This window comes from Mustela putorius, unplaced genomic scaffold (genome assembly GCF_011764305.1).
Source record: "Mustela putorius furo isolate JIRA1106 unplaced genomic scaffold, ASM1176430v1.1 tig00000224_pilon_pilon_pilon, whole genome shotgun sequence".
NCBI lineage: Eukaryota > Metazoa > Chordata > Mammalia > Carnivora > Mustelidae > Mustela > Mustela putorius.
In genome coordinates this window covers 864,095-878,066 of record NW_025421321.1, presented here as the reverse complement: position 1 = coordinate 878,066, position 13,972 = coordinate 864,095, and the positions used below count along the sequence as shown (strand labels likewise).

At 41.1% G+C, this 13,972-nt stretch overlaps 1 protein-coding gene across 1 annotated transcript; it reads right to left on the bottom strand.

Annotated features, from left to right (window-relative positions):
• Window positions 1–1,529: 1,529 nt before the first annotated feature.
• On the bottom strand, window positions 1,530–13,264 carry LOC101675224 (N-acetylneuraminic acid phosphatase). The gene is made up of 2 exons (XM_004781244.3): window positions 13,081–13,264; window positions 1,530–3,819 (listed from the first exon to the last, which is right to left on the bottom strand). Exons 1-2 carry the CDS (start codon window positions 13,168–13,170, stop codon window positions 3,163–3,165), a joined length of 747 nt encoding a protein of 248 aa, XP_004781301.1. The 5' UTR covers window positions 13,171–13,264; the 3' UTR covers window positions 1,530–3,162.
• Window positions 13,265–13,972: the final 708 nt, after the last annotated feature.

The window sequence follows — 13,972 nt, the reverse complement described above, 5'->3', positions numbered from 1 at the left end:
GAGTGACAATGGAACCATCACTTCTATTGCTGATGTTAATAAGACTGACAGTGGATGGTAGACCATAAAGGTATATGTTCCAAACATGAAAGACTTAAACAGAAGTTTTAGGACTTTCTTTTTCAGTCACTATCTTAGAAAGAGCATTTTTTCCCCCCTAAAACTGAAAAGCAGAAATAAAAAACCTGCCTAAATTAGAGAAATTCTGTATAGTCCTATGTACCTATATAAGCAGATACACAGGAAGTTGCTCACAGCAGTGGACTATATTAGTGGTGGACCTCTGGAAAAGAGATGAGACTTTGCAGTTCACCTTTTCATTCTTTTGACTTGTGTACCACAAATGGTAATTGTCCAAAGGTGAATATATTCCCTAATTTAAAAATATGGAGTGAAAAAACTGATCATGTATGGCAAGCAGTTTTAAAAAACTTGCCTCAGTTTTAAGTATGTAAAACTGTATTTAATATATAGTAACTAATATTTTCACTATAAGCAGATTTATTTGAGAGAGCGAGCGAGTGCATTCATGCATGAGCAGGGGGAGGGGCAGTGGCAGAAGTAGACTCCCCACTAAGCAGGAAGCCCAATGTAGGACTCCATCCCAGGACCCTGGGATCATGACCTGAGCCAAAGGCAAACACTTAACTGACTGAGCCACCGAGGTGCCCCCAGTATTCACTATTAATATATGTGTTTCACTGGTGGTGATGGAAACTGTTTCTTATTGTAGGTTACAAAGAAGCCTGAAAGTGCTAAACCAAGTACCTTTGTAACTATAAAAACCCTTTCCTATAATACTTACTGAACATCCACTGGGTCCTGGTCACTATCAGAGCTAACATGTTTGTGCACCAATGGCTTACATGTGTATATGGAATAAGAACACGTTCACTTTTGTGTTAGTATTCCAGGTGCAATGTTCCTATGTGTCTACTCTAGGCCTTCCTCTATAGCTGGTGCTTGGGAGAGCCCCTGGACAATTGAGAATTTAGCGCTTTGTAGAGCACACCAATATGGAAAGCTGAAAAAAATTGAGATGATAAGACACTCACTACATCATTTTTTTAATCTTAAGGAGTATTATATTCTAAAAACATTATTAATAAAATCATAGGTCTATGATTTTAAAATTTTAAAATCATAGGTCAAGATTTTAAAATTTTAAAATCATAGGTCAAGATTTCTTACTATCTTCTGTAACATTCCACTTGGAACGTAGAAGACCACTAAGTTTTTCTCCAAGGAAAGGTGCAAATGGAATGCAATATTGCATTACTGCATGTACTGAATGTAAACCAGGAGGAGAAGGAAACAATTTATATCCCCCCTCCAACTTTGGCTGAAGAACTGCTCATTTGACATTCTAGGAACTATCTTGCAGAGATGTGTCACTATGATCTAGAAGCAATGAACCTTCTCCAGTTAGGAGAGTCAATGTGACACTGCCTACATCCACCCTGTGGGATAGCTAAAAGGACAAACCCTCAGCATCACACACCAATCTATTAGAGAAACCACACATGTAGTTACTTTTCTGCCTAGATCTTCCAATTTAATAAATTTTAAATAGCTAAAATATAATCAAGGCCACAAGAGTGCCATGCCTGGAACTATACACAAACATACCCTGTTCACAAATGTTTAGCTTCATAGCAACAACACCCTAGGACTGTCAAGGGTACAGTCACAGTTTTAAAAATTAAGAGTGAAAAGTAATTACAACAGGACATTTGCACAAAAGCAGAGAATCTTGTTCTTGGCAATAGACAGGAGTTAAAGAAGTAAGTTAAGGATAGGCATACCCCAGAATCTAAGTATCATAATCATAGGATATTTAAAGGAGTCATAGCTATACATATTCTAACAATCTAATATTTTACATTTATAGCTTCTTATACAAAAGTTAAAAAGAATAAACCTGCCCAAAACCAACCCAAATCACATTTTATTTTTTCCTTAATTAGCCATTTTATTCCAAGTTGGTGAAGACACGACACTGTTTAGCTTCATGGCCTAGAAAAAGCTTTCTAGTTGCAAGATGCCTTAGTCATTAATTAATAAGCTCAAAGTGAACAAACACTGTGTTGGATATAGAAATTGTGAGAGGATATCCTTCCTAAAATTTGAAAAACGGGACGTAAGGCAGATGGTTAACACCAAGGGCCATTTAAATCATATTAGAATGGCACCCTGAAATTATTTCATAGCAAAACATAATTTTTAATTAGCTTTCATTGTATGGGTGAAACTATTCAGTTAAGACAGAATTTATGGGAGTGCTACATGGTTAGGTTGCACCTCTGAGGTATCCACAGAAGGAAAATGACTTTTGTTGCCATGTGACTTATACTTATGCCAGCGAGAGAGTTCAGTCCCCTGAACCATAATGTGTATGTGGGAAAAGATTATAAAAATACTTCTTTAAGAGGGAAAGACTAGTAAGAACCTACAAGTGCACTCTTGTGCACTTTTCACTATGTGAAAATGTCATGGAAAAGGAGCACCACATGACTTTAACAGCTTTTTTAGTGGAAAAATCTCTTTGTCATGTATACACCATAGGAAAATTACCCACAGCCCCCCAAAAAAGGTCATGAAGAAAAGCTGGATTCATAAAAGAATGTATATATTCCAAGTAGGCAAAAATATGGTATATATATATATATTTTAAAAAATATGCAAAATAATTTCATTATGGAATGCCTTGATTGGTATGTGACTTAGCACTTATTTCCTATTAATCAGATCTAATTCTGATAAATCTCTATTATATATGTTTTAGATTATCTATTTAAAAAAATATCCATTTTTAAGACAACATAAAAACCTGTATTTGTGCATACAAATACAAGCTATCTTGCTTAGAATCTTCATAGATCCAAGATGCCACAAGATTAATGAAATAATTTTTTAAAAACCTCAAGCACAGATTAACAAATAACATATTTCCTCAAGTTTTCTGGATTACACTATTTAAAGTTAACTTGTATTAACTAATGTACTCTGGACTTCCAGATATAAATACCAGTCAGTGGTTGGTTATTAAGTCATAAGTAAAAATATTCTTAGAAATGGGTCTTAAATGGAATACCTTAACTTTTCTTAGTTCAGAACCTGTAATTTGACCCTAAAATACATAATCATGCCCTTTTATGTGCTTTAAGCTGACATACTGACTGTACAATCTATACTTTGTAAGAGAGCAGGTAACTCCAGCACAGAAGAAACTATATAATGTGGCATGGGGGATGACTTCAGTGGCATTATTCCATTTTTATTTATCCAGACTGTTGCTTTCAGCCCTGCATTAAGGCCTCCTTGTATATCGGTTTCTAGTGTGTCACCAACCATCACACAGTCCCCAGGCTGTACTCCGAGGAGATTACAGCAGTAATAAAATATGGAAGGTGCTGGTTTCTCTTCTTTCTGTTCCCCACCTACAACGATAGCGTCAAAATAGGACTGGCAGGCGCAAGCCTCAATCTTCTCCCTCTGGGTCTGTTGGTCTCCATTTGTTAATAAAAGTAGGCGCACCTCCTTTCGAAGTTCAGTAAGCATGGCTTTGACATCTTCTGCTAGTATCATATGCTGTAAACGTGTAGATTTCCACAGGAAATAACATTCTTCAGCCAATTTCCTATTGGCCGCACCACCCTTCGTTTCCTGGATTGCTTCTTCCCAGTGTAAAGTCCTTAGGTCAGTAATGCATGTACTGGAAGGATGAAAACATTCCTTGCTAAGTTTAACTTGAACCTTGTCACAAATGGTTTCAGCCTCTTCTTTGTAATGGTATTTTGATTGTAAGAGCTTTATCACCTAAAAAAAGAAGAACAACTCCATTAACACATTTCAGGTCTTTTATAGTCATACCCTGAGAAACCATGTACCTATAATCCCTGGGTAGAAATTCCAACTCCACATGCCTGCCTTAAGGCAGCTCTACTATTACACCATTTCTGGTGGGAATTGGTCTCATTTTCAAAGTATATCAGAGGGAAGATCTCCCAATCTCTCCACACAACTCATTCATATTTTTTGACCAATTTCTACTCTAAGTATCTTCAGCTATAGGTCATAAAAACCCTTTATTTGGCAGTCTGCCACCTTCCACCCTGGTTATGAAGAAACGGAAATAAAATTTGGTTTAAATTTAGTAAAACGTTTTGGGGCACCTGGGTGGCTCAGTGGGTTAAGCCGCTGCCTTCGGCTCAGGTCATGATCTCAGGGTCCTGGGATCGAGTCCCACATCGGGCTCTCTGCTCAGCAGGGAGCCTGCTTCCCTCTCTCTCTCTCTGCCTGCCTCTCCATCTACTTGTGATTTCTCTCTGTCAAATAAATAAATAAATAAATAAATAAATTTAGTAAGGCGTTTTAATTTCACCACAACCATTATATAGACTCTTCCCAGAAATAACATTGATTCATCCAATCCTTTACCTACATCCATTTTATGTTTTGAAGGCCTAAACTGACCACCATATAAAATGGGACCTACTATATAGGGCACTTTTAAAAACATGTATTCAATTCTAGTAGAATGAAGAACCTGCTGTGATTTCAGCAATTTAATGACACAGTTCTTCTTCCAAACCTAGAGTTCTGAGTCACCCTCTGTTACACTGGTTCTGACTCTGTCATCAGAATTACATGCTCCCTCTCGTGTTCCCCAACTTTTTATCTTGGCTTTTATTATCTTCTTTTCCATTTGGCCTCTCTTAATATTTACTGAGACCCGAATGTGGCAAGTATAGTGCCTAATGCTCACATATATTATTTCTAACTTCTCTACAACTCTGCAAGGGACTCCCCTTTTTGAGATAAGGAAATGGAAATTCAGAACTGTTAAATAATTTGCCTAAACTGGGATTTAAATCCACACTTGCCTACTTCCAAAGCACATGTGCTTAGGCAGTGGAGACTGGGTCCGTTGCCCTCATGACATTATCTGCTGGGGTAAATAAACAGGGATGCAACCACTATAAATGCTGGGTCGACTGCTGTAACAGTCATGTGAACAATAGTGGAAATAAAATGTAAGAACAAGTCATTCATGACAGTGGAAATAAAGTGTAAGAACAAGTCACTCCACAGGGTTATTGGATACGACTTCATAGCCAAAGTAACATTTAAACTAAGGTGTTACCAAGTCTGTAGGGTAGGCATAGGAAGAGAATGAAATAATTCTAGACAGAAGGAATAACAAGAACAAAGATACAGAGCTTGGAATTTTGAGAACTGGGAAAGGTGAGAAGCCGATTTCAGACTGAAATGGAAGGCATGTGAGGGGGGAATCCTAAAAGATCAGGCTGGAGAGTCTGTTTGCAACTGGTTAGTAAAAGGCCTTCAATCTAAGCCTTCTATAGATGCTACCCAAGTCCCCTTGGCACATACTGTTCCCATACATGTTAATAGCTTTATACCATAAGTAACACTGTAATGCCAATTGGGCTTCATACTGTAAGTAACTAAGGGTTTTATTTGACCACAGGAGCAGCCACGCACACAAGCTGGGGCTGAAATTTTACCCTGGAAGCAGGCCTCAACTAATGAGTAGCAGAAATTGGTAGATTAATATCCCAGCTTTCTTTTCCCTTGGGAGGGACAACTGAAGCATGCTCTGCATGCTGTCTCCCAGAGTTCCTCAACTGTTCACACTAGTAACTTAACTCATTTATTAGACTCCCTCTCTTCCTTGTATGATCCCACCACTCTTTTACAGCACTTGTAAGGACCACCTCCCAAATGGACTACCTGAATTTTAAGTCCCTACCTTAGGGACATCTGGAGAAAGTTGACAATACCAAGACAAATTTGGATCTTGGGATGATGAGTGTAATGTACACAGATGAGACTAAAAACTGTCTGCTGTTGGAGCAAAGAGGTCAAGTAAATTAAAAAGTGTTGCCCTAAAGTATACAGGGAACAAGTAGTATGCTACTCATACCAGATGCTCAATTCACCTACTGAAAAGGGGAAAGAAATTAACAGACACATTTTTCTTCCTTCAAAGTATAATAATCACATCAAAAGTAAATGTTGTTCAGGCTATTTGTGCTCTTCAAAAAATGCAATAATTAAGAAAAGTCTTATTACTTCAAGGAAAAGATATCATTCCTAAGAATTTTAGGGGGAGGCAAAGTTAAATTAACAAACTGAGCTTTTACAGCCTCTGTGCTAATGTCATCATCTTTTCTAACAATGTCAGTTGAATTACTCTTGAGCTATGATGGAAGGTCATCCTAAAGTTTTAGCAAACCTATTGCTACACAACAGAAGAACACAGGCCTCTAGAAATCCATAGTGCTTAAGCTTAAATAGGAGCTGGCTCATAGTTAGCAAGCAAGGAGCTCTCAATAAATGTCCAATTTTCTGTTACTGCAACTGGCAATTCATTTCGCATGTTCTTAGGGCGCTGAAAAAAAAAACAGAATTAGCTCACCTTAAAGGGAAAGTCTTGTAAAGGTATAGCATACGACTTTCAAGTTTTGAAATTCCTTCTCATTATATCCTCTGAATTAACTTTCTCATTTTTTCACACAGCATCTAATTATAGATTCATTTGGGATCACAAGCAGCATATTTAAAGAAAGATTTTATTTATTTGACAGAGAGAAAACAAGCACACAAGCAGGGAGAACAGTAGAGGGAGAAGGACAAGCAGGCTCCCAGCTGAGCAGGGAGCCCAATGTGAGGCTCGATCCCAGGACCCTGGGATCATGATCTGAGCTGAAGGCAGACGTTTAACGACTGGGCCACTCTGGTGCCCCCAAGTAGCATTTTAATATTAACATATTTGGGGAAAAAGCTTATCAGCCATTTACATATTATTAAAACAGAAATAACACCTACTGAATCACTGTTGTACACCTGAAACTAATGTAACATTGTGTATCAGCTATACTTCAGTAAAAACAAAAAACACCTAACTTAAATTAGTTCATATTATTACTAGTATAAACAATCCTAACCCCTGTACTGAGAAAACAGGAATTTTCGTAGAATTGGGGGTGGGGGACAATGATCTCTAACTTGGTGGTCTGAAGATATTTTGTGCAAGGGGTAAGGCAGGCTTGAAAAGGATTCTGAGCACAATTAAGCCCATGAGGTACCTAAGGGCCTAAAGAAAAGGGCCCTAGGACAGTGAAGGGGGGGGGGGAATCAATTTGTAGATAAGATAAACTCAAGTTTTTTTTTTTTTTTTAAGATTTTATTTATTTATTTGACAGAGAGAGATCACAAGTAGATGGAGAGGCAGGCAGAGAGAGAGAGAGAGGGAAGCAGGCTCCCTGCTGAGCAGAGAGCCTAATGTGGGACTCGATCCCAGGACCCTGAGATCATGACCTGAGCCGAAGGCAGCGGCTTAACCCACTGAGCCACCCAGGTGCCCCTAAACTCAAGTTTCTACTTCAAAACTCTATTTAGGTCTCAGCTTAACCCATACAGAAAGGAAACTGTATCCTTCTAACCTGCTGTCTGGACCCAGAATTAAAGTTACTATCATCAGTTCTAGTTTTTAGCTAATTGTGATTTAAATACTTTTTCAGGGTTAGTGTGGGAACTATGTAATATTATAACACTATGATATGATATGAAGTAGCTGAATTCCAAATAAAACGGAGTTAAAAATACGTGCTCATGGAGACACCTGGATGGCTCAGTTGCTGGGCATCATGACTCTTGATTTCAGCTCAGGTTGTGATCTTGGGGTCCTGGGACAGAGCCTCATGTCAGGCTCCATGCTCAATGTGGGGTCTGTTTGTGATTCTCTCTCTCCCTCTGCCCCTTCCTGTGCTTGCACTCACTCTCTCTAAAATAAATGAAAAATTAAAGCTTAAAAAAAATACATTCTCACAGAATATGACTGCCTACATACAGCCTAACAATTCAAGCAGCTCTTATGTTATTTTTTAGTCCAAGTCTTTCTTCAAACATCATTTACTCTATGTGACTTCCTGATCAACCTATTTAAAACTGCAATTCATTCTCCTCTCCACTTTTCCAAACATACTTATAAATAAATATACATTTGATGTATTATGTTCATGGCCAACCAACACTAGAAAGTAAACTCACAAATGCAGATATCGTTTCTGCTCTGTTCACTGAGAAACCCCAAATTTCTGCGGACAGCTTCCTCTTAGGTAGTGACTCTGAAAGAAAGGCCTGAAGAAGGTAGACCGAAATAACTTTTCCAGAAGATGAAAAAAAATGAAACAGATATATAGAGTTAGTATATGGCTCCTTCTCCCCAAGCACAAGGCAATGACTAGATCTTTCCTCCCTTTGGTATGTTACTTTTGAATTGGTTAACAATTATGGATAGTGTTGTATTCTTTTTTTTTTCTTTTAGATTTTAATAGTTTATTTGAGAGAGAAAGAGAGAAAATATGAGCAGGGGGAGGTGCAGAGGGAGAAGCAGGCTCCTCGCTGAAGCAGGGCAGCTGATGCAAGGCTCAGCCCTAGGATCCCGAGATTATGACCTGAGCTGAAGGCAAACACTTAACTGACTGAGCCACCCAGGTGCCTCAGAGGGTGCTGTATTCTAATGTGATAAAGCACTCCTTGTATAGGAGCACCTGGGTGGCTCAGTGGGCTAAGCCTCTGCCTTCAGCTCAGGTCAGGATCCCAGGGTCCTGGGATCGAGCCCCACATCAGGCTCTCTGCTCAGCAGGGAGCCTGCTTCACCCTCTCTCTCTGCCTGCCTCTCTTGTCTACTTGTGATCTGTCAAATAAATAAAATCTTAAAAAAAAAAAAAAGGCACTCCTTGTATAGTCAAAAGCACACAACTCAATTCTGTTTTTTTAATAGGATGTTTGTAAGGGAGGTAACAAGAGAACCAAGTCTGTAGATCCGGAATTTTATCCACCCATCCATTCATTATTCATTAAATATTTACCATGTATCAAATGAATATGACCAAGACAGTTTGTTTTCTCTTAAGAAGCTATTAAGTTGCAGGCATCTGAGTTGCAAAAACTAATTGTAATCTCCTTTGATAAGTACATTATAAAATATCTTGAACAAAATACAGTGTTGGTATAAGAGAGTTTGGTATACACCCCTAGGGAGAAATACAATCTGACTTCTTTTCAGAAATTTCACTCTGGTAGGACTGTGGAGGATAAATTGGACACAGTAAGCTTGGAGACACCACCACAGCAATAGCTAGGTGACAGACAAGTCCACCTTTAAGCAAGATAAGGGCAGTGGGGGGTGGATATGCAGGAAGGGGACAGACTGGGTGGACACGGTAGATGGTACAACTTAACAAGTGTACACTTGGATGCTACTCTTACCATGCATTCAATTAAACCTGATAAGGACACTGAGGACTAATATCACCATTCACATTTTTAAATAAGAATTTAAGATTTAGAATGGTTAGGGAACTTGTTCAGGCATTTTCAGCTAGGCATTGGAGAGCTGTGATTCAAACTCAAATACCTGATTTTAACACATGAACTCTAGGCTATAGCATGATTTGGCCTAAACCAAGGATTTATTTGCAACATATTGGGCTTGGCCTGCCAAGAACACACAAGGCAGCTGAAGAAATTGGAGGCAATACAGTACAGGGTGGTGCCCATGAGGTCAAGGTCAAGGGGAAGGGGACAGTCAATAGTATGGAATGCCTTAGCAAAGCCATTAATACAGACTTAAAATGTCCATTGATTTTGGCAATTTGAAAAGTGTGTAATGACTGGGCAAGCCCATTTCATTAAGTAGCACAGAGAGAGGCTATATGTCAAGGGATTAAGGAATAAATAAAGGTGGAGACATAGAAATAATGTATATAGATTTCTTTCAAAAAACATTGCTGTCAACACAAAATCAGACACACAGATAAATGGAACAGAACAGAGGATCCAGAAACACATACTCAATTCTATGGTCAATTAATCTTCCACAAAGCAGGGAAGAATATCCAATGGAAAAAAGATAGTCTCTTCAACAAATGGTGTTGGGAAAATTGGACAGCCACATGCAGAATGAAACTGGACCACTTTCTTACACCACATACAAAAATAAATTCAAAATAGACTAAAGACCTAAATGTGTGACAGGAAACCATCAAAAGACTAGAGAACACAGGCAGCAACCTCTTTGACCTCAGCATCTTTGACTTCTTGCTAGACACATCCATAGACGCAAGGGAAACAAAAGCAAAAATAAACTATTGGGACTTCATTAAGATAAATTTTTTGTTTGTGTTTTTCAGCATGGTTATTTCATATTTTATTGGACTGATGTATATCAGTTTGAGATGTAAAGCTAACCTAGGACTACGAATACCGAATAGGAAATGGGGCGAAGCCATCCACAAATTTGATTAAATTACTAAGAACATAAATCTTTGGGTTAGAATTGAGGGAAAAAAACTGTTCAGAGCGTTGGTGTCTAACGAGAATCTCCTAAAGGCTCTACTAATACAAGGTCAGTTTATGGAAAAACTTTTGAATTGCACAAAACCCCTTAAGGCAGGAGAAATGGGCATGATAGAAGAATGTGGGCTGTGGGGCAGCCACTCTGCAACAGAGACAGCTGGGCTAGAGGCTGCGACTATGGCCCAGGACCCGCAGGTAGGCTGTAAATCTAGAGGTAAAACTTAGTGCACTGACTCAAAGCTCCTGCTGATGATGCTTTCCTCAGACAAGGAAAAACTTTTCTTTTTTTTTTTTTTTTAATTTTATTTATTTGACAGAGAGACACAGAGCACAAGCAGGGGGGGCAGCAGAGGGAGAAGGAGAAGGAGGTTCTCTGCTGGGCAGGGAGCCCAATTCAGGGCTTGATCCCAGGACCCTGGGATTATGACCTGACCATGACTGAAGGCAGATGTTTAACCAACTGAGCCACCCAGGCACCCCAAGATAAAAAGTTTTTGCAGAGCAAAGTAAACAGTGGACAAAACCAAAAGACAACCAACAGAATGGGAAAAAATATTTGCAAATAAATATCAGATAAAGGTCTACTATCAAAAATCTGTAAAGAACTTATCAAACTCAACACCCCAAAACCAAATAATTCAGCCAAGAAATGGGCAGAAGACATGAACAGACTTTTCTCAAAAAAAATGGCTAACAGATGCATGAAAAAATGATCAATATCACTCAAGATCAGGGAGCTACAAATCAAAACCACAATGAAGTACCACTTCACACCAGTCAGAATGGCTAAAATGAACAAGTCAGGAAAGGACAGATCTTGGTGATGATGCAAAGAGAGGAACCCTCTTACACTGTTGGTAGGAATGCAAGCTGGTATAGCCTTCTTGGAAAACAGTATAGAGGTTCCTTAAAAAGTTGAAAATGGAGCTACTCTATGACCCAGCAATTGTACCTAAGTATTTATTCAAAGGATACAAACATAATGATTGGAAGGGGCACCTGCACCCCAATGTTTATAGCACCAATGACCATAAAAGGCAAACTATGGAAAGAGCCCAGATGTCCATCGACGGATAAATGGATAAAGAAGACCTGGTATATATATATGTATGTATGTATGTATGTGTGTGTGTATGTATCTCCAAAAAGAATGAAATCTTGACATTTGCAACAACATGGATGGAACTAGACGGTATTATGCTAAGTGAAATAAGTCAGAGAAAGACAAATACCACATGATTTCACTCATGCATGGAATTTAAGAAACAAAACAGATGAACATAGGGGATGGGAAGGAAAAATAAGATAAAAACGGAGAGGGAGGCAACCGTAAGAGCCTCTTAACTCTAGGAACAATCTTGAGGTGGCTGGAGGGAAGGCGGGTGGGGGATGATATAATGGGTGATGGGCATGAAGGAGGGCACCTGATGTCATGAGCTGTGGGTATTACACGCAACTGATGATTCCCTGAAACCAATAATACACTATATGCTAACTAACTTCAACTTAAATTAACAACAACAAAAAAACCCCAAAGCCCTCAAGGGAGACAGATATCATCTAGCGAAGGATGAAGGGTTCCAGAGAGGCTTCTTTTTTTATTTTTTGAAGCATGGGACAAACCTGAATATGCAGGAATGGAATGCACCAAGAAAGAGGATGAAGACGAGGGAGTCAAAACCTGGGGCACCTATGCTGCCCGGTCAGGTAAGCCAAAACTCTGGGGTCTGGTCTTGATCTCACGGTCTTGAGGTCACCCAGTCTAGCCCACCTTCGGGGCAAAAAAAAAAAAAAAAAAAAAAAAGAAAAAGAAAAAATCAGAGAGTCAATACCTAACGAAGCACGAAGAGGTTGGGACTCTCAGGGTTGGGAGGATTAGCTTTTGGAAAGTGGGTTTTCACATCTGATAATCTTTGGTTTTCTTCTTAGACCTGCAGGTAGAAGAAAGCAGGGGTGGATGTGGGGCTTCAAGAAGTCTGATTCAGCATCTGTGGGTACGGAAAGGAGAGGATGCTGCTGAGTAATGCCTCATGAAAGGAGTGCTCTGTGCAAGCACGGACTGTGAATGTAACCTCAGAAATCTAAGGGTCACACCCACAGCAGAGAGACTGGAGGTGAATTTCTGCGGAGAAATTTTCTGGAGTCAATTAAGCCCAGGCTCGCCACTGACAGTTGTGTAACTTCCCGGGTCTCCTCAAAGATCTGCCTAAGACCACGCAGTGTGGAGAGGCCAACCACGGAGAGCCTGGCGCCACGCTCGCCTAGCAGGTCGGAACCTGTCCGGGCAAAAAGCCAGTTGACCGTCTATGTTTGTGGGCAACTCTGCCACCGTGGCAGTTTTAACGACGTCTTTCCGGGTGCCACAGGTGGAAACAACTTCCAGAACCCAGCTTCCCAGATCTGGGCGTAGCCAGGCAGGTAACCCAAGCCTCCGGGCGCGAGGGAAAGCAGCCTCCCCAACCAGTTCCCCCTGCCCACTCGTCCTTCTTTCCCGCTCCTTCCCGAACGCGGTGGGTCTTAAAGGACGAGAATCCAGTGCCTCCGGGATGACCCAGCCCCAGACGCGGTGTCGATGGACTCGGCAGTGGGAAGGTCGGGAGTGGGAGGACACCAAGAGGACAGGAAAGCGCGCGATATGGGTTGGGCGCCCTGACCCTGCCCAAAGAAGGACCGGGGAAGTTGGGACATTACCTCCAACATGCCTTTTCTACTCGCCCCGGCAGTGTCGATGAGCGTGTTGTCCAAATCGAAGAAAACCGCCCGCACCCCGTTCAGCACCATCCCGCCAGCCGGGCTCGCTCGCCCCGCACCCCAACTCGCCACAGCCAGCGCCGCCCACGCATGCGTGAAGCGGGACCGCGGGCAAGGAAAACGGGGGCGGAGCCGTGAGGTCACCTGATCCTTCCGCGCTGCCAACGGAACTCCCGCGAGATGTCTCATATCAGTGCGTCTGAGAACAGCCAGATGCCGCGAGACTCCGAACGGTCCGTCGGGTGCGATGTAGTCACACCCTCATCGGCGGGCGAGTGGTTATCTGAGCTCTCTGAGTTTGGGGGTGATTAGGTACGCTGTTTTCCTTCGTAGCTGCTTTCTGCTTATCTCTTTTCGTGTTGCTCTCCTGCCCCTGCCGTGAGGAGAATGTCCTAAGTATTCCCGGGAGGTTTTTTGCGCCATTTGGCGCCTTGGGAAGAAGGCCGAGAATCCGTTGGCTTTTCCGGTCAGGCTGCGGATTGTCTCCTGTTGAGCGGCCCGCGACTCAGAAGCGTCGGCGGGCGTTGTCTTGCCCTAAGTCGGGGTGCGAGTGCCTGTGTTTCGTGTCCTGATTCTGCAGTGACGGGAGAAGTCAGGTCGGTAGCAGGAATGCCAGTGAGGCAAAGGTACGAATGTGTACCCTACTAGATGCAGTCGCTGTGTTAGGACTGGAGCCCTCACCAGTGGATTCCTTAAGACCCCTGTGTTACTACGGCTGTGCCTGCAACAACCGGGGGCTCTGTAGGGTTTGCTGATGTTTTGTCCACTTAGATTACTTTTCCTGAAGACTTGAATTTTCAGGTTTTGGAATACCACATAAATGGATGGTTTT

Coding starts and splice junctions, on each gene's coding strand:
- LOC101675224 (XM_004781244.3), bottom strand. CDS start 13,170: ATGGTGCTGAACGGGGTGCGGGCGGTTTTCTTCGATTTGGACAACACG. Junction 3,820..13,080: donor GTAGAAAAGGCATGTTGGAG/GTAATGTCCCAA, acceptor TTCTTTTTTTAG/GTGATAAAGCTCTTACAATC.